At 56.4% G+C, this 25,412-nt stretch overlaps 1 protein-coding gene across 7 annotated transcripts in view; it reads left to right on the top strand.

The window, feature by feature from the left end:
- The window catches only part of RANBP3 (RAN binding protein 3), a 54,452-nt gene that overhangs the window by 27,899 nt on the left and 1,141 nt on the right, over positions 1 to 25,412 (top strand). For 3 of the 7 annotated variants that reach the window (XM_019430752.2, XM_019430757.2, XM_019430758.2), the window contains 13 exons: positions 5,574 to 5,610; positions 5,708 to 5,794; positions 7,636 to 7,707; positions 13,064 to 13,129; positions 13,886 to 13,978; positions 15,201 to 15,319; positions 16,309 to 16,422; positions 18,320 to 18,423; positions 19,930 to 20,008; positions 21,175 to 21,277; positions 21,839 to 21,963; positions 23,969 to 24,089; positions 25,214 to 25,356. In XM_019430752.2, coding sequence (XP_019286297.1) covers positions 5,574 to 5,610; positions 5,708 to 5,794; positions 7,636 to 7,707; positions 13,064 to 13,129; positions 13,886 to 13,978; positions 15,201 to 15,319; positions 16,309 to 16,422; positions 18,320 to 18,423; positions 19,930 to 20,008; positions 21,175 to 21,277; positions 21,839 to 21,963; positions 23,969 to 24,089; positions 25,214 to 25,356 — 1,263 coding nt within the window. The remainder of the gene's footprint in view (positions 1 to 5,573; positions 5,611 to 5,707; positions 5,795 to 7,635; positions 7,708 to 13,063; positions 13,130 to 13,885; positions 13,979 to 15,200; positions 15,320 to 16,308; positions 16,423 to 18,319; positions 18,424 to 19,929; positions 20,009 to 21,174; positions 21,278 to 21,838; positions 21,964 to 23,968; positions 24,090 to 25,213; positions 25,357 to 25,412) is intronic. The other 4 variants (XM_019430756.2, XM_019430759.2, XM_019430753.2 and 1 more) reach the window with 3 other exon arrangements.

Genomic DNA, 25,412 nt, shown 5'->3' with positions numbered 1-25,412 from the left:
GTTCTTTATAATAAATAGCGGCTCGCTGAATTGTTGCTTAGAGAGGGCCCGCTCATCTTTCAGTCTCCCCGGACTCTGGCCATCTAAGACTCAGTACCGGGAACAAGCCTCTATATATCAGACTTCCTGGCTCTCAGAAGACAGCTTGGAGAAGACCAGACCACATCCAAATTAAGTTCTCTGATCCGGAGAAAGCAGGCAGCTCTTTGTGCTTACTCTGAGTCTGGCTTAAGTCTCCTGGACTGGTGCTCAGAGCCAAGGCCCTGCTGAGCCCGAAGTGTGTTTATTAGACCCACCAGGAAGCTTAGGTCCTGGAACCAGACCCCTGGCTGGACAGCTTCCCTCCTCTTCTAGGTTCTGCATGGGATTTGGACCCTCATTTCACACCCCCCGCCCGACATTCAGACCTTCGGAGGCCATGATTTTTTTTCTTCAGTATCTGCCTTTTTAGTAAGAAGTTCTGAGCTGGTCACCCAGTTGCAGAATAAACAGCATTGAATCAGCCCATAGTGCCTTTGAAGACAAGGACATGTCCGGAGTCCCCTCCCTTGACTGATTCTTCATCCCAGGCATCCATTTCCCTGTAGCCCCAGCCAGGCAAGCTTTCTAACGGATCAGTCCCTACTGGAGTCGCTGAGGCCCAGGCAAGCCAAATGGTGTCTGGCATGGTCTCGTTTTCTGGGAAGTCGGGAAGGCAGTGCTGTTCACTCCTGCTTACTCTCCCTGTGTGTCAGCTTTGGAGACACAGTGGCCAGCTCCATTCCTTCCCCTTGGATCGGCCTAGCACCTTTGTCCTTCTTGAGGCCACACCAAGCAGCCTCATGAGAGCCATGGTTTCTCAGGGCATGGGGTGGGGGTGGGGGATCCTGGATAAGCACAATGGTCATAAATTTTCACCGTTTCATCCTTTACAAAGAACTGAAGCTTCCCACGTCTGCAGTCCAGGGTCCTGTTCCGAGTTAGACGTTACCATCTATTTTGTCCTTGGCAAGAGGGACACGCACACCTCACAGAACGAGCGGCTCCCCCTGAGGTTCCCGTGGCTCTGAGGGGAGAGGGCTGCCGCCCCTGTGATTCTTTCCACCCGTCCACAGCAGCCGCCACCGTGGGGGCCTTTCATCTTCTGTAAGCCCGAAGCGAATTGAAGGATTCTCTTTGGGCTTCTTTCTTTCCTGCCTCCTTATGTAAGTGTTGATTTGGGGTATGTTCGTCACGGTGTCCCAGATGGGTGCTGACCCCAGTGTCCTCTAGGTATCCTCCCGAAACCCTGACCCTCAAAGAGGTGGATTCTAGTGTGGGAAGAGGCAGAGGAGGAAATGGGGCCTTCACACTGCTTCTGCCCTGGCTCCTCCCCACAGAGGAATCCTGGAAGCCTGTTCTTCGAGTCCCCATGGCTGTGGCTCCTGAGCTTTGGATGCACACTTCCGGGGTCCGAGGAGCCGTAGCTGTTTGTGCCCTGGGCATTGTTCTCAGCTGACCCCAATCGGCCTCTCCCTTGGTTGGGGTGAGGGGTGGCCCCTGACTACCAGGCTGCTGTGTTGGCAAAAAGTGTGCGTGGAGACTGCGTTGGCCTTGTTTGGGGCCGGGGTTGGCTTCAGAGGGAGTTGCTTTGCTCCAGGCCTTTCCATTTGGGGAGAAGACAGCACGAGACAGCCAGACAGCAAGCTGAGACCTTCAGTGCAGTTGGGGGGTGGGGGCAGACCTCAGGCTCACGTGGGCAGCTGGAAGAGTTGAGGGTTTCTGGAAGAGTTGACATATCCAAAGGCAAGCAGAAATTACTTCCTTGTGCATTGTCTTGTTTCTTTGTGCTAGTTCCTATTGAGGAGAGTCGCTGGCATCAGTTTCCTTACTGCTTCTGAGTTGGCTAGTTCAGACCCCACAGGAGGTTCCAGCAGCTTCTGGAAGGTTCTTCCTGGTGGGGGAATCTCCTGTGTTGTCCTCCCCTGGCCTTGGCCTCTCAGCTTTTCCAGGACCAAGACACCAGTCACCACATGCCTCTTAGAAGAGATTTGAGGTGTGGGTTTGAGGGTCTCCTGGGGCTTAAGGGACTAGACGTATCTGAATCTTGTCTGGCCAGGCACCCTCTCTTCTCCAGGTCACCGAAGGGGCTGCGACCAACTCGGGCTCCATTTATGCAACGAGTGCATGCCGAGCATCTTTTGTGCACAGCGTCCCGGGTGTTCTGTGCTGAGCTGTGGGCAGAACAGCCAGACGGACACGTTAGATCCTTTCCAGCTGGTACACAAACGGCAGAGGCGCGAGAGGCTGTGGGTGGGGTGGAGAGGAGCAGCTTCCGCTCGCTGTGTGGCGGGATAGTGAGCGAGCTCGGCTTCCCCCGGAGGAGGGTTCCCCCTGGAGGAGGCCATGCTGAGCGGAGCTGCAGGAAACTCGTCCCAGGCCTTGGGGGCAGCACACACAGAAGGAACCCTGAGGCGGGAACAGTGTTGGCAGATTGAGAAAACAGGAAGGAGACTGGGAGTCTGAAGCGTGACAGCAAGGAGGGGTCGTAGGGCATGGACAGACGGGGCCCCGGAGGCCCCAGCTCTTGGTCTGGGCACACTTCTGGGGGGTTCCTGGCACCCATCACGTTCTTAAGGAGACTCCCGATTCCTGAGACACTTGGGGTGTTGTTGGCATAGGTAAGAAAGTTCGGTGTCAGTTAAGAACCCCAAAACACGTGAAGCAAAAATTGACAGAACTGAAGGGAGAATTCAGATACAGTCGTAGTGTCGGAGAGCCCAGCACCCCAGTGGAGTAGTCTGCAGGGCTCCGGGAGGGCTCGGACAGCACTCAACCCCGCTGGCCTGGCAGGCCACCTGCCCCAGAGAACATTCCAGACGGCGCTGTGCTGCAGAGTAACCGGGACACTCTCCAGACAGACTGCTTGCGGGGCCACAAAACAAGTGTCAGTAAGCTGGAGATGACTGAAATCACACAGTCGTTTGCAAGCACAGTGGAAGAAAATCGGAAATGTGTAGATTTCTGGAAATCCGCACATGGGGAAATGAGACAAGATAGCTTGCAGGGCAGAGGGAAGTTAGGTGCAGAGGCCTCTTGGCATTGAGCTGGTGGAGGAACACCCTTTTCGGCAGCTGAGGAAACAGGAAGCTGGGGCGTGACAAGCTCTCTGGACTGCTGACCAGGCTAGGGGCCACTCTTCTGCATGGAATGCAGGGACACAGGCCTTAGCAGCTTCTCTGAGGCCCTCAGAGCACCTGAGATAAGTGTCCCTTCACTGAACAAATGCCAGGCGAGGTCCCACTGTGTGCTGCGTGCCAGCGCCCTCCTGGGACTCAAGCCGGTGGAGGCCGTGACACAGATCGCACGATCAGCGTGAGAGGCGGAGGACTGCAGGGGACAACGAGGCCAGAGGACAGGGGTGGGTGTGAGGGGGTTGTCAGGTGAGGAGCCAGGGACAAGAGAGCAGGACCGGGGGGGGGGGGGGGGTGGGGGCGTTTCCCGATCCCAGAAGTCGCTCTGCGGAAGTAACAGATCCCGCGGGATCTGAGAGGCTGCCACGTGTGGGGTTGGTACAGCCAGAATGCTTAGTGGGGGAGAGGAGCGAAGCACCAGGAGCCACGGGACCAGACCTGGGTCTGCACCTCAGTGATGTCACCCAAGGAAGGGGATGGTCCTGGGAGAAGAGGTCTGTTGTGCCAGCGTCATGGCTCTGTGTTGTCAGATGCCACCCCAGTGCTTAGTCCTGGGCTCGGGGCCATCTTCTTAACACCCCTGGCCCCGTCCCCATCCCTGACTCCTCATCTGGCTGCCCCAGGATGTGACTTCACATCTGGACCCTTGTCACACAGGGCATAACATCCAGCGGAAGTGAGCCGGCTGGGAGAGCCCCACCTTGGCCGGGCGTTGGGTCGGGCTGAGTGCTGCCCCACCTGCTTATCCCACTGACCCCGTCGATCTCCCTGAGGCGCCGGTGCCGGCGCCCCCATTTCCCAAGCAAGGAAACGAGCCTGGGCACGTGAACCAGTTTGCCCAAGGTGTACCTGTAGGAAGTGTCGAGCTGGGAGAAAGTACTGCAGGCCTTCCAGAGGGGTCGAGCCCCTTGAGGCTCCTGCTGCCGGCTTGTGCCCATCTGGAGCCCGCCTGCCCGACTCCTCCCGTGTTGATTTCGTGTGGGACCCAGTGGTGCGCTCACAGCTGCCCCACGGGCTGTCGAGCCCCTGTTGTGTCATGAGGGGTTCGTTTACTAAGCACTCTGCTGGATGGCCTCCCCTGCGCCCCCGGATCAGCCTTTGCGGATGTGGGGACAGCAGCCGTCCTCGCCCCTTCACAGAGGCTTGCAGCGGGCGCTTAGAACAGCTTGTGTTTCTGACTCCAGCCCACGTTGTCAGCTCACACAGGAGAGCGTGCAGCCTGGGATCCTTTGCTCTCCCTGTCCCTTAGGACAGGGTCTACACTCCGGGCCTCTGTCTACAAGCTAAGATGGTGAGATATACACGTGGCCCAAAATGCTGCAAGTCCTTTGTGGCCCTTTATGGGGAAAGTGGCGCCCAGGGCTCCAGCCGGTGCTCACAGCCCGTTATTTACGTCATTTAGGGCAGTTACTGCAACTGTCTCCACCCCGCCCTCGGCTCACAGAGCACTTTCCCAGGCGCGCCTCATCTAATCCCTAACAGCTCCTCCAGGCAGGTGGTCCTCCTTTGGCTAACCTTGACCCCTAGGGGCTTTTCTGAAACTAAGAAAATTGGCTCCTCTGCTCACTCCCACGTTCAGTGCCCCGGGAGGACTGACGTGCACTCGTCAGTGTTTGCTTCTGGCTGCTTCTTTCGGAAGAGTCACACGTCTCTGAGAAGGGCTGTCTGCTAGGGGTTGGGTATTATCCGGGGGTTGGGAACGGGGCCTCATCCTAAGGCTTCTGGATGGCTAGTTGTGAACATTCTAAAACTAAACGTTGTTAAGGAGGAAATTCTTCGGCCACCTTCTGACCTCGCTGGTGATTTTTTGGTAGGTTGTGTGGTCCGCTGAGTTGTTCTGAACACTCTGCATCGGACTTAGGTCCCAGGCATCACAGTTCTGTATCTTCTGGAAATAATAACCTTGAAGGAAATAATACCTTGAAGCAGCGTTCTGCACTGTGCAACAAGCCAGGGCAGGGAATGGAGGCTGCTACGATCCGGTGTTAGGTGACCATTTTACCCAGTCTGGCTGCCCTCCAGAGCGGAGCGAGTCACTTGCCAGCTCTTGGCAAAGTGAATTCCAGCCAGGCACCGTTTCACTGTGCTTGACTGGGGGGGTGGGGGGTGGGGGGCGGCGGGTGGCACGTAGTTAGCTGTGACCTGTGGAGAGACAAAGACACCAGTCTTTGTGCAGTAAACATGTTCTCAGCCCATGGACTCCTTGGCCCCATGGCCTGGAAAGGCAGACACAGAAGGTTCTTGGGGGGATTTTTGAGCCTAATGTTAGGTTGAAAGTCTGTCCGTGACTTGGGTGCCTGAGCTCAGGGAGCTGGCCCCCGGGGCCGCGTTTCAGGACGCACTCACTGAAGAACTCCCACACTGCCGGGTGCGGGGCAACCTGGCCCTCTCTCACCGCCCTGCCGTGTGTTCTCGTTTCAGAGGCCAGCCGGAGGCTCCAGCCCCGAAGGTGGAGAAGGTGAGGAAATCTCTGAAACGGTTCATCCTCTTTGGTTGTAAAAGGGAAAGCAACCTGACTTTCTCCTCCTCTTCTTCCTCCTCCTCATTTTCTGTAGATTCCGACCGAGAAGATGGAAATTACTGCCCTCCTGTCAAGCGAGAAAGAACGTCCTCTTTAACCCAGTTCCCACCGTCACAGTCAGGTAACCGTTGCAGACCGTCCCCAAGCGGTGAAAGCGTCCGTGCTCCCCTCTGATGTCTCCTGCTCGGCCCAGACCCACTTAGAATCCATCTGAGGCTCAGCGTCTGCCAGGGATGAGCTCAAGTGCTCCCCACTCGAGAACCCGTGCCACTCACAGAGGCTTGTGACCCAGCCGACTAAAAGGAAATGCACCAGGAAGTAGTCCCTCTAAAAGAGAGGGAAAGGACGGTCAGTCCTGTTGGGAGCTGTGGCCATTAAGTACGTGTCCTCCTACTCGGGCGTGTGACTGTGTCTGTAGACTGCAGGCATAGGAAGCGAAAAGTAGTGCGACCTCCTGACCCTTCAGGCATGTGCCTAGAGCTTGGCGGTCTGGTCCAGAAGCCCAGACACACACACACACACGGTACATAACGAACCAAGTGGCCCCGGAAGACACTTCGGTGATGGAATGCCATGAGCCCCCAGAGGAGGAGGGCTTGGTGGAACCTTGGTGGGCGGGCCAGGCTAGGACCCTGCGGAAGTGGCTGGGCCCGAGGGCTTGTATGGAGACCGATGCAGGAGAGAGGGCGTTGCCCAGAGTAGAGAGAGATGCCGGGGCTACTTGGTGAGAGGTTCTCTGAGCCTGGGGACAGCCCTGCAGATTCAAGGGCAAACATAGCCTCAGGGCTTGCCCCTTCCCCTCCCCATCTTGACTTGGTCCCCCTGGCGTCGTCCGTGTTCTCAGTCTTGGCGCCCAAGTGCAGACTCAGAGATGCGTATGTGTTTAGAGAGGATCTCCGGTTACCTGTCTTGGCATCCATTCTTGGGAGGTTTGTGTAACTGTGAACCTTAATGACATCACTCTAAGAGAAGAAGCACGCCCTGGAAGGTCATTTGTGCTTACGGGAGTAATGTAGACGTTACAGGAAGGTGCAGTGTAGAAAGCGAGCGTCCTTTCAAGATCCTCCCCTGAAACACACTGGATTCCCTTCCTGTTTCCCTTAACACACGTGTTGTGGACTTTGCCACACCCTTTCTCGTGAGTGCTCCAGGCCCCGGAATGGATGCACTGTCACTTGCTAATAAGCAGGCCTTGAGGAACCTGTCCAGGCTTCCATAGACCTCCTCATCTCCCTCGTTGCCCGGTGCTCCTGTGAGACAGGGAGCTTCTGCTTCCTGGCAACGGATCGCATTCCTTGGCGTTCACCGTGCACTGCTGAGCCACGCTCTGTGGCAAAAGGTGCAACAGAGAAGTGGTTGGTGCTGTGGCCCTAGGCTGCAGGGACAAAGGACAGCCAAATATCTCCCCTCTGCTCTGGCACAGTGGCATAGGAAGTAGCTCTCAGTCACCGCGGGTGGAGAGACACGAGCAGAGCCGGTAACTTGGAAGGCGTTGTTGGTGCCCTGCGCTCTGATTCTGTAGCCGTGTCCGTCCACCCAGATAGTTCTTCAGCTCCGAGGGCCATTGCATTACTGCCCGGCCCACACCCCAGGCAGCAGTTGATAAGTGTAAAGTAAGATCCTAAACAGGTGAGGGGAGTAGGGGTGCAGCCAGCCAGCGAGCCCTGGCAGGTGACAAGGAGCAGGGACCGAGGCTGGGAACATCCAGTTCATTCTGCTTCCCTCCTGGCTGCCCACTTAGGGGCCCAGGGTGCCAAGGAAAAGCCAGGGGCGTGAGGACGAGACAGGCGGCCACAGTGGACCACAGCATCTAAAGGCCTGGTTCACAATGTTGAGCCTCCTAGAGTGGGGCTTGGAGATCGACCCTTCAGGTGGGAGAGGTGACCCGGTTCGTGTGTTCTCCGCCTACTTACATTGTTTTTCCTCTTGTTCCCTTCCCTGCCCGCACCTCCTTGTCGACAGTATCAAAAAACAATGTTTTTATGCCATCAACCTTCTGCGAGCCATCTGCAGGCAATTCTGACTCAGAACCAGGTGAGCCCTCGTGTCCCTTTGCGTTTTACTGCCCGTCGCTAGGGGTTTTCCTGGGATGAAAAGCAGTTGATATTGTAAAATAAGATCTTAAACAGGAATGGGCAATTTGAAAAACGGATTCTTTTTCAGTTCTTAAATGTTTTCCCAAATCTTCAGCTCGTAGATTTGGAATCCAGTGTGAGGCAAGCTTCATAAGCCCTTAGTTTTTTTGCTTCTGCAAGGAGGGCCTGGTCCCAAGGAGTCTTTAAAGTTTTGTTGTTTTTTGTTTTTTTGTTTTTGTTTTGTTCTTGCAAAAACAAAAAGCAGCTATAGATCAGTGTACTGCTCGTTTTACAAGGTTTTTGCACAAGTAATAACTCATACCATTTTTTTAAGGCAAACGGGAAATACACAGAGTGAAAGAATCTGGCTGCCCCGCTCCCTTCCCCACCCCAAGGTAACTGCTGTGAGGCCGATGGAATTTTCCAGACCCCTTGTCTGTGCATCAGACCCTCACACTAATAATCAGTGTGACTTAGACACGTTCAGATGGATATGTAAGCGGACTCGGTCGCAGCTTTAAACCTTGAGGGCAAGAGCTTGCCTCCCCCCGAAGACTGAGAGAGCCTTCCTTTTTTGGTCTCTCACTGGAGACCCAACTCCGGGATTTCCTGAACGTTTCTCCCACGTGGCTGAAATTCCTCATAAAAGATTTAATGAGCAAGTTCAACCACCCGAATTCTGCAACCCAACCTGCCTTATATAAATTCATTGCCGACTTCAAAAGCATTGCAAGAGAAGTCCTACTCTGGCATGAGGGCAGTGTTTTTCTAACTCACGGGATCGATTCGATAGCCCCATTTCACACAATCAAACTCATTTTGGTTCGAAAAGCAGACTGTTTGGCGCTGACCCTCTCACCAGGTCCTAAAGAGGAGTTTGGTTTCTAAGCGTCCTTGGGAATACCTGGAGTGCTCGCTTAGCAAGAGCGCTGTGAATGGTAGGGGCGACGTGAGCCGCGGTGAGCCTCCTCTGGGCCGGGCTGTCAGTCCCCGAAGCCGAGTGTCTAGATCGCGTGGAGCTGGCGATTTCCATCACGAATCTCACAGCGCCTCGTGAGGTCTGTGAGTGATGGCCTCGCTCTCTTCTTTCCCCCCACAAAACCTTCATTCTGCAGCATCGACAGCAGGGCCACCCTGAGAAAAGGGGGTCCCCAGGCCTGCTGAGGCGCCCTGACACAGCTTCGCTTCCTGCTACCTGACGCAGGGTGGAGTCATATCAGACTTGCACATCGGTCCCACAGAGCAGGCCTCCTCTGACCTTGCCTGCCTGCCTTTCTTTTGGTTTTTAGCTTTAATCGTGGGGGGCGGGGGGTGCAGATTTTAAACTTAGGGAAGAATTTATAAAGCACTTCTATATCCCTTTGCTCATTTGATTTTCCCCCGTCGCCCCAGTGGTGTCCTTCATAGCAGAGGGACCAAATCCAGAGATCATGCACCACGTCTCTCTCTTTCCATCTGGAATACTGCCTCATTCTTCCCTTGACTTCTTTGGCCGAGAAGACGACAAGCCCATTATTTTGGAGGAGTTTTTCTGTCTGGGTTCGCCCAGGGATTCCTGGCGATCCCACCCAGGTGGTGCGTCTGGGGCTAGAATAGCACAGGAGCGAAGCTGTGTTCTGCCCGGCGCCCCAGCCCTGCTACCAGTGGGGCTGATTTTGTCCTCTTGGTCACAGTGGGTTCTGTCCGTTTCTGCTCTGTGAGGTCACCCCCCTTTTTCCAGAGAGACGCTCTGAGACCCTGGGGAAGCCCACCCCCCACCACTTTTCCCCTCCAGCATCAGCATCCACTCGTGTTCCCTTGCTCGGGTTAGTCATTCCTCTGATGACCGATCACGGCGGGATTTTCTGCCTTCGGTGTTGCTGGTACGTTCAGGTGGTGCTCTCCTGTGGGAGAGGGCTTTCCCTTCTGTCCGCTTAGTCCTTTGTTATCCTGTACCTCAAGGCGGGCGCGTGGATTCCTGTTTTAGGCAGCCAGTTACAGTCTGTCGTTCTTAGTGCAGAATTTAACCATCCCAGATTTGGCCAGCGGGAGTCGCATCACGCGGGTTCCTGTGTCATTTTGCCACGACGCGTTATTCTTTTAAGTGCTTTCTTTCTGTCCTAACGAGAGAGGCTCCAGGCCCACCATCATGTCTGTTTTTCTGAGAGGGGCCCTTAGTGGAGGGAGCGTGGTCTCCAGAAACCAAAATCTGGGTCTCAGCGAGCTCACCGCCACTGGACTGTCACTGCGCCTGGGCCTCCTCGGTGCCCAGAGACGGGGACACGTACCCGTACTTGCGTGCACACACGTGTGTACACTTACACACGTTTCTTTGTATCTGTCCGCGTGTGTGGGTAGCCCCAGGCTCACGTGTACTTCCAGTCCAGCACCAGCAGGGTTCATCTGAACCTCCTTGCTTTGAATTTCTCCCTCTTTCTTTCTTTTCTTTTCTTTTCTCTTTTCTTTTCTTTTCTCTTTTCTTTTCTTTTCTTTTCTTTTCTTTTCTTTTCTTTCTTTTCTTTTCTTTCTTCCTTCCTTCCTTCCTTCCTTCCTTTCTTTCTTTCTAAGTTTATGTATTTATTTTGAGAGAGAGCATGAGCTGGGGAGGGTCAGAGACAGAGGGAGAGAGAGAATCCCAAGCAGGCTCCGCACTGACAATGTGGAGCCCGATGTGGGGTTCAAATCCACGAACCGTGAGATCATCATCACCTGAGCCGAAACCAACATCAGACGCTCAGCCTGACTGAGCCAGCCAGATGCGCCTCCCTCTTTCTGACAGTAAGAGACCTGCTGCCTTCACCTGCAGTGCACGTTCTTAGACCCTGCACGTGCCAAGCACCCTCCCACCTGCCCCTGCCCGGCCCCCACCAGGCTGCCTGTTACTCTGGCGCACACCAAGTTCAAGTTCCCTCAGGGGTGAGTGTTGCTTCCCTCACCTATCACTTGGGGTCTTCCCGAGGCAGGCCGGAAAGCACCCGCAAAGAGGCCTGCTTGCTTTAAATGTGATCGGAGGAGGGCAGAGACTGCTTCAGAGGGAGCAACCTATCCGCCCAGTGAGCTCACAGAGGGGCACGAGTGTGCCCCGGTGCAGTCGCTCCTGGACGCCAGTGACCCTGCCACGTGTGCCAGGGCTCTGGCTCATCAGACAGGCCACACCTCTTCATTGTGCCCTGACCATGTCGCAGGAAAAGGGAGTTTCTTGAAGCCACGAACAGAGAGCACGTCTGTTTTGGTGCAGATGGGGCCCGTGAGCCCCTCCCTGTGAGCACACCTCCCTGCTGCCTTGGGCTCCTTCTGTCCCCAGTCCTTGGTTGCCATTACCGGCGTGGCTTGCTTTGCCTGTGTGTCGTCCGCTCGCTGCAGCATTCAGTGTGATTTCTTGTGCGTCTGCTAGGCGGGCCGGGTGCGAGGCCCGGTGCCGCGATGCTAGGTGGCGGCGATCATCCGGGCCTGTGCCCCCGCTGGTCGTCCTCGGCTAGCGGCAAGGGTCGCATGGTGCCACCGTTGCTCTACACAGAGCAGAGAGGTAGAGATTGATCGGGGGCCACAGTGGAAGCATTGCAAAGCCAGCTATAAGGGCTTTTAAGAATTACCTCGATTGTGAACTTCGTCTTAGTTTTTCCTTAATGTTTGTAAGTTGCCGGTCGTCTTATGAATGATACTGAGCTTTGGGAATGTGTTTGAGTATTTCCCTTCTAAAAAGAAACATCTGGCAGCTTGTCTTCCCCCGCATCTGGGGTGTCTGAATCTCGGGAGGGTGGTTTTTATGACCTCTCTCTTACGGGAGCGACCCCAGCTCCACTAACACAGGCTCTTGGAAGCCTGGCGGACTCAACTCCTTCATACCAGCTAGCAGCGAGAGTTTTTTAATCCTGTTTTTGCCCAAGGAGAGCAGTTTGGCTCACCCACGTGCAGACAGCAAAAAGAAGGCTTTCCTGCTCCGTTCAGAATTCTGATTTGACTTTGTTTTATGCCTAAAAGTTTGCTCTGGTAAGGCATTTTTGGTGTTCCAGTGTAGAGTTGGTCGGTTTTTAGTGTATCCACAGAGTTAAACAGCCATCGCCATAATTAAATTAATTTTAGGTCATTCCATCACCCCGAAAAGAAACCCCGACCCCGTCAGCAGTCACTCATCACCCCCTCCCCCAGCCCCTGGCAACCAAGAATCCACTTTCTGTCTCCATGGATTTGCCTGTTCTGGACGATTCATATAAATAGAATCACACACTGTGTGACCTTCTAAGGCCTCTTTCCATTTGTTTGTCTTTACTTTCTTCCAATGATGTTTTGTAGTTTTCATTTGTTAAATTTATTCCCACGTATTATTCTCTTTGGTGCTATCGTAAATGGAATTGTTTCCTCAACTTTGTTTTTGGATTATTCGTTGCTAGCGCATAGATTCACGCAACTGATTTTTGTGTATTGATCCCGTTCCCTGCAACTTGACAAGGGTTTCTTCTGATGAGTTGGACCTTAGCACAAAAGCAAGGCTGCCTCCGGTAGCCCCGAATGCTGTCATCCCTGTGCTGCCCCAGGGACAGACCTTCATGCTGATCCTTCCTGTCAAGCACATCAGACCGTCCCCCCTCCCCACCCCTTAGGAGATAGGCCAAGTCCACAGCATGCACAGATTAAGGGATTTGTATGGACCAGTGGCCCAGCTGAAATCAGGCTTTGAGCCGTCGCCCTGCTTCCTTCCCCTTCCTTCTCCTGGGCCTTCCAGTGTTCTCAGGAAGCGACGAGGTGAAGTTCTCCAGACACATCTGGAAAGAGAGCGAGCCTGCTGTCTGCCACCTTTGATCTTTCACCACAGAAAACGTGTCTCATTTCCCAGACATCTGCTGGTGGTGCAGAGGGTTCTCCCGATTACACAGGCATTCTCTGACAAGACAGAGAGACGGGTCTAAGAAAGGGAGACCGGTCCTAGAGACCCTGATTGGGTGACTCCCTGACATTCTCCAGGGCCTGTGAGCCCAGCACAGCTCCTGGCAAGCTGCCGGGTGAGGTGGCCCAGGCATGGACCAGCTGCGCACGCGCTGTCACTTTTGTCTCGCACCTTCAACAGCCCCCGGTCTTTCATTGGCAGCACGCGACCTGGAGTCAGCACTCCTGCGACCCCCTGCCTCCTCCTTGTCCAAGCTGCTGCCTTATGACCTTGGTGGTTGGACCGGGCTTCTGCGTTTCTGTTTTAGTTTAGAAACATTTCCCGGGTTCTCCAGGCTCATGGCCACTGAAGCCCAGACCACGGTCTTCCCCTGCCCTTGACCATCTCAGCTTCGCTGCCATCCCCAACCCCTAAGCAGTCCTGCTTTTTACCTTTTGTCTTGTGCTTGTAGAGGAAAAGAGCAGTGGGTTCCGGTTGAAGCCACCAACACTGATCCACGGCCAGGCACCCAGCGCAGGTAGGTGCCCGCCTTTGAGGACAGTAGAGGGCCTTTCTCACACCCTTCCCACCTGTGTGCAGCCTCTGTGTGCGTGGCTGCCTGAGGCAGCCCAGCTGGTGTGCTCCAGGCTCAGCCCGCGCTCCACGTCTCCTCAGTTCCCTGGTGCATGAGCATCGACAAGTCACTCTAAAGAGCCCATCAGATCAGGAGAGATTCTCCCACCTGGCAGCCCTCTGCCACCCTGAGGGGGGTGGGTGCTGAGGGAGTGGACTTGGCTCGGTGTGGGACGTTGAGGCTCTGTGCCCCGCGTTTGCTCTGTCGGTTCAGGCTGTGTCTCCAGAGCGTCCCAGCCCCAGCGTGCCACAGAGTCACCCCAATCAGCGGAGTGGCCACGAGCCAGTGGCCTGCTGCTGGGGAACAGGGCCTGGCAGTGGTGCGGAATTGGAAGCATTCTCTTGTGGCTCCTGCCCAATTTGTGTTTGGCAGAAGGCTTTTCTCAGTGTGGCATTTTGAAAAGCAGGTGCAAGGGGATTTTTATGTGAGCCTGAGCAGAGTCCTAAACCCTGGGAGCCTGTCTGCGGCTCTCCGCTCTACTTCACCGTCTCTGCTTGGCCCTTTAGCCCAGCACTTGAGGACAGCTGTCCCGTGCTTCCCCCGTAACATTACTGTACTCACCGGACTAATTTCTGTAAAGCCCCCTGAGAGCCGTTGCAGGGGTGTGCATTTCTGCCCATGAAGACCGAGGGCCCCGGGCAAGCCATCCTCTGTTCTCAGGTCTGCCGAGCCAGAAACCCAAGGAGCAACAGCGGAGTGTGCTTCGCCCGGCAGTGTTGCAGGCCCCACAGCCAAAGGCACTGTCACAGACCGGTAAGAAACGGCCTGGCGCACAGGCTCGCACGGTGGGGTGTAGAGCGTTCCTGAGATGGGCCGGGGGCAGCTGTGTCTCCAGCGAGGGGACTTCAGCCATACGTGCTGAATGCGCTCCGGAACAGAGAGAGTGCTGGGGAAACGATCCTTTAAATCCTCGGTGAGCTCAGGGAAGACAGAGAGAGATGCCGTCTCCCTGCAGCACTGGGCCACGGTGACAGCCGGTTAAGACGCGCTTTGTGCACGCACTGGCTTCTACAAGCTGGCCTGCTCCCAGGCGTCTGAGATTCAGCCCAGCATGTTTGCAGGCAGAACTCAGCCCCGTGTGTTTGAGAAACTCGTGTCATTTTGGTCACGTGCCAGCCGGAAGACCTAACTCGTCAGCCGCGTTCCCACCATCTCCACACGGTGGTGGTTTGCAGTTAACCCTTAATTTATTAATACTAATGAGCTTTTCTTGTCTCCCTCTTGGTCTTTCCCTGTAATTTAAAAATTCCTCATCAGAAGCAATCCAACATCCCCGTGAGGGAAATAGTTAATATTTCTGAAGAGTTTCAGTGGGAAGGCTTTTGTACATGATGCTGAAGAATCAGCCAGATTTAAAGCTGTGCGTGTCACATGATCTCAACTATTTCAAGGGCAAAGATGCAGGGAACAAAGATGTTTCTTTTTAATTTTTCTTTTTTAACGTTTATTTATTTTTGAGACAGAGAGAGAGCGTGAACGGGGGAGGGTCAGAGAGGGAGGCAGAATCCGAAACAGGCTCCAGGCTCTGAGCTGTCATCACAGAGCCCGACGCGGGGCTCGAACTCACGAACTGTGAGATGATGACCTGAGCCGAAGTCAGATGCTTAACCAACTGAGCCACCCAGGCGCCCCAACAAAGATGTTTCAAGTAAAACTTATTTTATAAAACTCCTAATTGTTCCTTCAACATGTATTTTTTTTTTGTTTTTTTTTGTTTTTTTCCATAATTAGCAGTGTTGTTTCTAAGTATGCTGAAAATTCATACGGTTCTTTGTGGAATAAGCTGTAAGATATTCTCATTCCCGTGAGGCTTTAGTTCTGGGTTTGTTTTTCTGTAAGCATTTGTGATTTTCAGTGGTGACGCCAGATCCTGTTCTTTACAAAGGAGAAGTGACCCTGTTGGTCTAGATGGTGACGGGGGCGCAAGAGGCCGTGCCGCACTCCCGTGACCCCGCGTTGTCCTTCTCCCCCACAGTCCCCAGCAGCGGCACCAACGGGCTCAGCATCCCGGCAGACTGCACGGGGGCCACGACGGCCACATCGCCCGACACCCCCGCGCGGAGAAGTCCGTCTGATGAGGCGCGAGCGCCTGAGGTGCGTCTGTGCTGGGCGGGGAGCTTCGCCGAGCGTGTGGGCGGTTCCCTGCCCCGAGCAGAGCCAGGGCTGGCCCGCGTGGAGGCTTCTGGATTAGCTCGGCAGCGTGTGCACACAGCAGCCACCGACGCCAGTGGTTGCCAGAATGCCGATGATGGTCCGCGCGCAGTTCCAGAGTCCCGCCTGCCCAGGCTGAGTGCCACCCAGCCGCGGGTGGCGGGCGGGCCTCTGAGGAGTCCCTGGGGCCAGAGGAACGGCCGTCACCGATGGAGCCTCGTGCCGTTGTACATGAAGAGATGTCTCCCCTCCCTGTTTCCACAGCTGAGCAACCTAGGGATTCGATACACGGCCCCGTGCTAACTGGAGAAATGTGCCTGGGGAGGCAGCTCAGATACCTTTCTTTCTTTTTTGCAACGGAGCCCGGGGTTCTGGGATCGGGCGGGCCGAGGGCGTGTGTGCCCAGTAGCGTCGCGCGGCAGCTGCACGATGAGGGTCCGGGACGAAGAGCTTGCACCTGTGGCCGGCAGGGGCGGCCTTGCGGCCCGGCTGCAGCAGCACCCGGCCCGCCACACGCTCAGCCGCCCCGCGCGTGCGCGCCCGTGTCCGCGGCAGAGCTGCCGCCCAGGCCTCTACACCCGCCGCCTCCCCCACGCCCCGTCCGGGTAGATGTTGGAGCCCAAGCGGTGAAAAGCGTCATCGGCGATTCAGTGTTAGAACGTCCCTCGGCCCCCCGCCTTCCCGCCGCGCTTTGCAGGGTTAACATTAGGAACCGTCGCTGCCACCTGCCACCACTTGGAAACGCGGGGGCCGGGGCAGCAGCCCAGTAAGTCTCCTGCAAGTCTGCTGCAAGCCCGGGGGACACTGAGGCGGCCCGGACGCCCAGGGACCCCGCCAAAGAAGACAGCAAGCACGTGAGGCATGAGAGGGCCCATTTTGCTCATCGGGGCTAACCTGTCGCCTCTTCTCGGTTGTCTTGTTTGTGCCTCTAGGACAAAGACCCCCAGAAGAATGAGCCTAGCGGTACCGGGGAGGACTGTGAGAAAGCAGAGCGGGCTGTACAGCAGGCGTTTGTGTTCGGACAGAACCTGAGGGACAGAGTCAAGGTGTGTGAGTGCTTGTGCTCGGGTCGGTCCGCCTGGCTCCTCTTTCCCGTCAGAACGGTGAGGAGGTGGACACCGTGCGTCGCGGGCTATTCCTGTGGCTCTCGGCGTGTCCAGCAGCTTCCTGCTTTACACGCCTTCCACACCGCACCCTCCACGGCGGACCCCTTGTTCTCCTGGGAGCAGCGGACAGGGAGGCAGCCGAGCCTGCCCGTCCCTGAGAACCGACGCTTTCGAGGCAAAGGAGGCCGCGTGATCGGTCCTTTCCACATTGCCAGAGAGGCTGCTGTCGCCTGCCTCGAGGGCTTCTCTGGGCACAAAGCAGCACTTAGACCACCCGCTTCACTTCGTTCTGAGTTGCTGGAGGCCGGTCCTGGGGCGTTGAGCGGCATCCCTGGTCCCTGCCCTCTAGGCGCCAGGCATATACCCCTCCCCCCAGTATGACAACCAAAAGTGTCCCCCAGTAGTGTCGAGTGTTCCCTGTGGGATTAAGTCACCCCTAACTGAGAAGCATTACCTTATGTTTTTAAGGGAGGGCAGACGGAAAGGTAACTGTTTTCTCTCCCATAGGAGGCAACGGCATCTGTCTCCTCCTGGCTGCCCCGGGGCCTGTTGGTCTAGGGGATTTTGAGTCGGGGGGAGAGCATCTGGCAGTGGCAGGGGACTGGGCTCTGGACCCCGTGTGCTGACGCTCTAGGAGACCAGACTGGGTGGCAGTGCCTGTCCGGCCACAGGGACAGAGTGTCCTTCTGGGCCATTTCCAGCAGCTCATCGGCAGGAGCTCCTTTAGAAGCCTGAGAGACCACATCAGTGGCTATGTCTGGGGACGTTTGTGGTTGTCACGACTAGGGCATAGGTATTACTGCCATCCGGTGGGTGGAGGCGAGGGATGCTGCCCAGCCCCCCACAGGGTCCAGGGCAGCTTCCCCACAGAGGGGTCCCGCCCCGACGTCGGGGACGGTGACAAGGAGAAGCCCTGAAATAAGGAAACCCAAGTCTCTCGGGTGCATAGAGAACTTCGGGTTCTGCCGCCCGCTTTCTGCTTTGGTGCTCACTGCCCAGGAGAAACCCAGATGCCCAGAGGTGAAGAGTAGTGTTGCTGTTGCATGGCTTTATCCAAAATAATGAGTCCCTGGAGGCTGCTCACTCCAGGGAGAAGGAAGCAGGAGAAGGAAGGGCCTGGAGATCCCCTGTGCTGGGGGCAGTGGTCTGGCCTGGGCTGTCAGGTTGAGTCTGTTCCTAGGGTTTAGGGGGACGGCTGCTTGAAATTGGGGCGGGGCTTTCTCTTCTGGAGGCCTGGGGCTCCTGCGATCCGTGGTCTCAGTTAAAATGCCAGCTTCTCGGTGGGGGTGACTTCTGGACACCCCTGAGTCTCTGCTTTCCCGGTCATAGAATGAGGCTGAGAATACCCATCTCTCAGGGGTCCCAGGAGGGTCCCATTCAATGAGCTGTTTAACACAGCTGGCACAGCACTTAGATTAGAGGAGCCCTCAAGAAACGATGCTTTTATTACATTTATAATACACCCCTGAAGGTATCAGATTTGTAAGTCTACTGTGGTCGCGTTACAGAAGCATTGTTGAAAATGCCAACAAGATGCCAGCTTGAGGGTTTGGTTTTTTAACAAAAAAGGAAAAGCTCTCTCATGCCTTATGGACTGTGTTTTATATCTTCACCGTTAAAAGCAGAAATGGAGACATTGATTACAGCCCCACTCCTGGTATGTCCACACACACACACACACACACACACACACACACACACACCCTCACGCCTGTGCACAATAGGATTTGTGTCCTGGAAATGTACCATGTGGCCTAAGGGTTGTGCAGACAGGCTGAGCTGTAGAGGCCAGAGCAGGCAGGTCTCCGACTTGTAACTGTGCCTCTCTGTTTCCCAGTTAATACACGAGAACACTGAAGTGGCTGACAAGGAGAATGCCGGACATCCCAGTTCAGAAACGCCGACTGCGACCAACTATTTCCTTCAGTATATCAGCTCCAGGTGTGTGTCTTGGGCCTGTGCCCAGCTGCCAGAGGGGACTGTGGTCCTCCATCGCCCGTAACTGGGGACCCAGACAGGAGACAGCACCGGGGGCAGGAAGGAGCGGGGGGGCGGAGTTTACCAGAATCCTAGACACACACCCCCAGCTTCTCCCTTTATTCCCGCTCTGGGCACGGCTCTGCAGGGGCCAGGGTGCTGTGCTTTGACAGACACACAAGGCAGCATCCAAGTTTTGCCTGGCCCTCAGAGGGATCTCTGTCACCCGGATCTCATGCCCGGAGCAGAACCCAGTAGGCCAGTGTCTGCTTTGCCTGTTACCCACCAGGTTCCAGCCTGTGGGGACCCTTCCACTGGATCTGAGCTCGCCGCTGGTTAACATTGCTGGTAGCAGTGCTCACTAATGGCCTGGGGGCCCCACGGGTGTTTCCGAAGGAAAGCGTGTCCCTGCCTGGGAGACAGGCCAGCAGAGCAAATAGAACATGGGCTCGGATGTTGGAGAGGCCTGGCATGAATGGTGGTGACGTCGCACTTGGCTGCCTGGACCCTGATTAACAAAGTGCATCAGATGTTGTTTTTAAAATTTTTTTTTTAATCTTTATTTATTTTTGAGAGAGGGGGGACAGAGTGGGAGATGGGAAGGAACAAAGTGCATCACGTATGGTTTCTTAAATTTTTTAATCTTTATTTTTGAGAGCGAGAGAGAGGGACAGAGTGGGAGGGTGGGGAGGGACAGAGAAGGAGGGAGACATGAATCCGAGGCAGGCTCCAGGCTCCGAGCCGTCAGCACAGAGCCCGATGCGGGGGTCAAGCTCATGAACCACAGGTTCGTGACCTGAGCCGAAGTCAGGCACTTAACGGACTGAGCCACACAGGCGCCCCAGCATCAGATATTTTTTTAAAGACCCATTTTTTGGGCACTGCAGCATTTCCCAAATTGGGATGCACTTACAACTGGGACATCGTAAACTGGATGAAATGTGATGGTGAGGGCAGCTCCAAGGTCATCCCGTGTCACCTGCCAGCAGCCCAGGGGTGGGAGGTGTCGCCTCCTTTGTGCAGGCCAGGGGACGGGGCTCACAGAGCTGCAGTGACTCACGGGGGCGGCTGCTGCCAGGGACGGGCGAGTTCCTTCCGGGAAGTGGGTGGCTCCTGGTCTGACCTCTGTGGTCAGCCTCTCGGAGGCGGTGTCCTCATGCACCCCGAGGGTGACGCCCACCTCCAGGGGTCAGGGAAGGTGGCCGTGGGGCGAAGGTGCCCACACGAAGTGGATACTTGGAAATGGGAGCGGAGCTGCAGGGGGGTGTTTACCGTCTGGTACAGCCCAGCCTGGAAGCTTGTGAGCCCTACGTGCTGGGCCCGTCCCCCGCAGGGAAGGCTGAACGGGGCCTACACCAGGCTTTCTCACCCATTCCTGCCGTGCCCGTGCGTGTGCGGCCCGCGCCAGTGCCCACCTGCCTGCCCCGCTCCCGTTGGCTGCCCCACACCCACGGCTTGTCTTCTCTTCAGTTTAGACAACTCGACCAACAGTGCCGACACCGCCAGCAACAAATTCGTGTTTGGCCAGAACATGAGCGAGCGCGTGCTGGTGAGTGGCCCTGCGGGGACCGTTCCTCCTGGGGCACCAGGCAAGGGACATGTGAGCGCGGCTGCCACCTCGTCTTCCTGTGAAATGAGGATGTGTTCGGTCGCAGGAGAAAGGCCCAGCTCAGGCTTGGGGGGCGGTGCACCAGCAGGCTCCTCAGGACCCTGTGTTGGAGCTTCCTGCCTTTCCTCCCTGCCGGCCAGCTCAGCCTTGTCCCAAGACAGGCTTCCCCTCAAGTCAGGGGCTATGCTTCTTCCTGGCCGAAGCCGGCTACGGTGACCACCATCGGACCAGAGTCCTTAGCCACGTGCTTTTGGAGCCACCTCTGGAGCCGAGGGAGTTCAGCTCCCCTCCAAGACCACGAGGCTGCAGCATGGAGGAGGGGGTCTGGTGAGGTGGCCTTGGGCCCCTGCAGTGTCCCACGTGTGTCCTGCACGCACCAGGGCCAAGGCTCTTGGGTGCCTTCAGGCTGCCTCCCCGTCCCAGAAAGCCTGGCCGGCTTGAGATGGGGTTCCAGAATAGTTTACCTGCTTCCTTATTTTTGTTCCCTTTTCTTTCCTTCCCCACTGCATCCATCGTGAGCATGTTTAGGGAGCTGTCTTGTCCCACCTCGTCACATCCGCCTTTGCCTGTGTCCCCATTACGTTAAGGAGCCTCCTGCTGCTTTTCTCGAGCATCACTACTGTCCTTTTTCTGTTATAGTGAAATAGTCCAAGCCAAGAGCTGCCTCCTACAGAGATGAGCAGCTCGAGCCAAGGTGACTGTCACCTGGTGGTACACACCTCCCTGACACATCAGGGGAGGCCTCACTTGGGGACCAGAGTGCACGGTTCGCCTACAGCATACAGGGGGACAGGGCAAGCTGCCTGTATCGTGAGGGTACTTTCTGCCAGGTTTTACCCAGTGATGCTCAAGGATCGTTGTGTGGAGATGGGACCCCAGGTTGGAACCCACCCCCTGGGGAGGGGGTTGTCTAGTCTCGTCTGCCGGGTCTGGGTGGATCCCCAAAACTGTGAAGGAGAAGCCGTCTGCAGAGCAAAGCCCTCTGCCTGGCAGGAAAAGTGCCGAGAGCCGCCATCCCGGCAGAGAGGTTTCCTGATCCGCAGCGGCTGGCCCCCAGGAGCACCCAGACACGCGCCCCGACCCGTATGCTTTCGTGTGCCCTGCAGAGCCCCCCCAAGTTAAATGAAGTCAGTTCAGATGCCAACAGAGAAAACGCAGCTGCTGAATCCGGGTCCGAGTCCTCGTCCCAGGAGGCCACCCCCGAGAAAGGTAGGCTGCAGCCCTGCGGCCTCGTGGGAAGGGTACCGAGGGACAGGGCACCGTCCATCCAAGCCCCTGCCCGGGAGGGACGGGGGCCCCAGCTCTCTGCAGCGGCGGTAGCCTCACGTGAACTGACCGCTGGGACAGAGTCTAAAGCACGGCATGGTGCTGGTTTTCAGCGAGCAGAGAGGGGACACGTTCGTCCTGAAACCACAAGGTTATGGCCCTGCGTGGTGCCTCTGGGGGAGAGGGTCGTAGAGGTGGTTGTCCCCTTCTTTCTCCTTGCCCTGGCGTGGGGGGCAGAGGGAGTCTCCAGTGCTGTGTGGGAAGAGCCTCACTGTCCTGTCCTGTGCTGGGGAACCAGCAACGGGAGGTCTGCAGCCGTGCTGGCAGCTGGCTCCTAGGTGGTCGCCCTGCAGGCTCGCAGGGCCAGACCGCCCTGTCTCAGAGGTCCGCTCCGGGTCTGGAGCCGGGACCTTTTGTTTTGTTTTGTCTCCTGTGAGGTACACACGCACGCACACACACCCCCCCCCCCCCACCCCCAGCAAATAAATAGTCAATGTCGTTTAGCCAATAACATTTCAGAGTCCCTGGCCGAGTCGGCAGCCGCCTACACCAAGGCAACAGCCCGGAAGTGTTTGCTGGAAAAAGTGGAAGTCATCACCGGGGAGGAAGCGGAGAGCAACGTGTTACAGGTGCGGCGGGCCTGGTGGGGGTGTCTGGCTCCTCTGGGCCTCCTGGCCCTTAGGTGGTAGCGTGAGGGGCTGTCAGTAGCCCCCCGCTTCTCGGTGCATCTGACAGGCTGGACAGAGGTACCGGTGCCCTACCCTTTAGGACCTTGTTGGCAGAGCTTCTGAGAGCTTAGCGAGCGCTAAGGGACTTGTAGTCTTGCTTTGGTTTTGAGTAGAAGGATTGGTTTTGAGACATTCTCAATGATTCGGGGCGTTACAGAGACTCTTGTAACAAACACCCGGAATGAACAGCTGGGAACATTTTGTCACACTGGCGCCCCATGTTGTCTTACTAGGGAACGGAGACCACAGATGCAACCCAGCCTCTGTCCCCACCTCTCCCCTGTGCCCGTCTTCCTCCGCGTCCCGAGGCAACACGGCCACTTTAGTGGGCCTCATGCCTTTCGTTCTTGCGCACACATATGTGCGTGTGTCTATGAGTTGCGTCTGTAGGGCATCAGAGTTTTTAATGTGGGGTTTAGATTTTTTTTTAATGTTTTTTTTTTTAATTTTTTAATTATTTTTGAGAGAGGGTGTGAGCAGCAGAGAGGCAAAGAGAGACAGGGAGACACAGACTCTGAAGCAGGCTCCAGGCTCTCAGCTGGCAGCACAGAGCCCGACGCGGGGCTCGAACTCACGAACTGCAAGGTCATGACCTGAGCTGAAGTCGGACGCTTAACCGACTGAGCCACCCAGGCGCCGGTGTAGGGCTTTTAGAACTACTGCTGTTTCTGCCCACTCAGCATTGTTTTGAAGTCTACCCGTATAAAGAGAGCAGCTTGATAAAGATCTGCACACTTCATGTGGAGGGCCAGGCATGGTCTCTGTGGTATATTCCGTTTTTATACACCTATAGCAGCTTTATTGAGATAGAACACATGTACTATGAAATTCACCCTTCTGAAGCATACAATTCAGTGGTTTTAGTATATTCACATAGTTGTGCAACTGCCACCACTATCAAAATAGAACATTTTTGCCCCCAAAAAACAAACTTCATATCGGTTAGCAGTCAGCCCTCCCACCCCCTCCCCAGCCCCGGCCCCCACGAGCCCCCTTCCTGTCGGTGGATGGGCCTGTTCTGGACGTTTCACACACGTGGACTCACACCGTGCGTGGCCTCTCGTGGCTGCTTCCCTCCCTGAGCGTCGTGTGTTCGGGGTCCGTCCCCGGGGCGGTAGGTGTGGGCGCCTCGCTCCTGCTCGTGGCTGAGGGACGTGCCCGTGCCTGGTGGACATTTAGGTGGTTTCTGCTTTTTAGCTGTTACGAACCGTGCTGCCGTGAACGTGTATCAGGCTCACGTGTGAAGATACGTGTCGTTTCTCTAAAACCCCGGGCCGTGCGGTACCTCCACCTTTGACATTTTGCACAACCGTTTTCTGCAGCCGCCACGCCGGTTTTCATCCCACCAGCCGTGTGCAAGGCTTCCGGTTTCTCCACACCCTCCCCAGTGCCTGCTGCCACCCTCCTAGCAGGGGCGAAGTGGTACCCCATTGTGGTTTTTAGCTTTATTTCCTTAGTGATTTTTTTTTTTTTTTTTTTTTAACTTTATTTTTATTCACTGAGAGAAAGAGCATGAGCAGCGGAAGGGGCAGAGAGAGAATCCCAGGCGGGTTCCACGCTGTCAGCACAGAGCCCAACGTGGGGCTCCCATCTCACAAACCGTGACATCCTGAGCTGACAGAATCAAGAGTCCGCTGCTTAACCGACTGAGCCACCCAGGTGCCCCGACCTTAGTGATTTTTTTAATGTTTCTCTGAAAATGTAGACTTCATCTTCGCTGGAGAACAGGAAAAAAAAGAAAAACTGGCCAAGGGCTACGTGACCCGCTCCCCCGCCCCCAGGCCATAGTTTGCTGACCTCTGCCTGCTAGTTCACTCGGTAGATTGGAGGCTCTGGGGAGTTTGTCCACACCGCTGTCCACCCCCGCCGGGGCCCTGCTCACCCAGAGGGCTGCCCTGTGTTCCAGATCCAGTGTAAGCTGTTTGTCTTTGACAAGGCCTCACAGTCGTGGGTGGAAAGAGGCCGGGGGCTGCTCAGACTCAACGACATGGCGTCAACTGACGATGGGACACTACAGTCCCGACTAGGTGAGCCGTGGAGGGGGCCTGGGGTGGTGCAGTGGTCCCCACGCCCAGAAGGGCAAGATCCCAGGGCGGATCCCCACGGGAGAGCCCCTGGCACCCACACCCCGTGGCCTGCAGGCCCAGGCCTTGATCCCAAGGCTCTCGCAGCCAGCTCTCCCGCGACTCTCCTCTTTGTGGGTGTGAAAGTAGACGAGTACGTAGCAACTTTCGAACTTGTTTTTAATAGTAAAAGTGCCGGTTGCTTTATGGGGCAAAAAGGAAAAGGAAATCAAACGGTAACTTCAGTCACCCCGTACGGCTGTTGATCCTCATCACAGACCTTCCTTCCCCCAGCCCGTCCCAAGCGCTCCACCTGGCCTCGGAGGTGGGCCCACTGGGCGCAGAGGGCTCGGGGAGTGGACTTGCGGGAGTCTGGTCACTAGGAGCCCAGGACCCCACCCTGCAGCCTCCCTGAGCTGGCCCGAGCTGCTCCGTCTGGTGGGGAGGGGTGGGCTGACAGGAAGACGAGCCGTCGCCATGTCCGCAGGGTCAGGGCACATGCGGGGAGGGTGGGCTCTGGTAGAGCCGGCAGGTGGACAGCGGCCTTGGGCCCGCTGCAGGTAGAATGGGGTGGTTCTTCCAGAGAAGGAAGGTCTGTAGCCTCTTTTTTCTTCACCATGTGTCACCCTCTGTCTTTGTCTCCCTCCTGGTGGAAGCTCTGAGCCGCAGTTGGCCTCGGTCTTTTTTCTCAGAAAGCCACAGGGTCGGGGCTGGGGCTGCCCTGAGAATGGGGCCGGTCAGGGGTCCCCTAAAAAAGCGCCCGTGCCCAGCCCGCGGTTGTCCCTATCGGGCCCCACCTCCCCCTAATCCCCCCCTTCCCCAAGGGAGCCATCGTCCTGGCGCCTGCCGGGAGGGCCAACGGAACCCTCCACGCAGTGGATATGGCGGCCTCTTAGCCCACCCGTGGCCATGGGGGAGCTAGGGAGTCCAGGGCTGGCCTGGCGCGTGGGGGGCTACGGCTCAGCGGGCCTCGAGGGGATTGTGGGGTTTCACCCCTGGGATGTTTTCGTTCCGGGTTGTGTCTGCTCTCCTCGCCGGCTGTGGGGTGGGGGTCAGGGGCCGGGGCTGAGTGGCCTTGCTGGTTGCAGTGATGCGGACCCAGGGCAGCCTGCGGCTGATCCTCAACACCAAGCTGTGGGCCCAGATGCAGATTGACAAGGCCAGCGAAAAGAGCATACGCATCACAGCCATGGACACCGAGGACCAGGGCGTGAAGGTTTTCCTGATCTCAGTGAGTAGCCCTGGGGACGGGGTGGGGTGCTGCTGACCTCTTGGGGAGAGGAGCTG

This window comes from Panthera pardus, unplaced genomic scaffold (assembly GCF_024362965.1).
Source record: "Panthera pardus isolate Hobbes unplaced genomic scaffold, ASM2436296v1 HiC_scaffold_8, whole genome shotgun sequence".
Taxonomy (NCBI): Eukaryota; Metazoa; Chordata; class Mammalia; order Carnivora; family Felidae; genus Panthera; species Panthera pardus.
The sequence above is the reverse complement of the archived record's forward strand: the minus strand, read 5'-3'. Positions and strand labels throughout refer to the sequence as shown.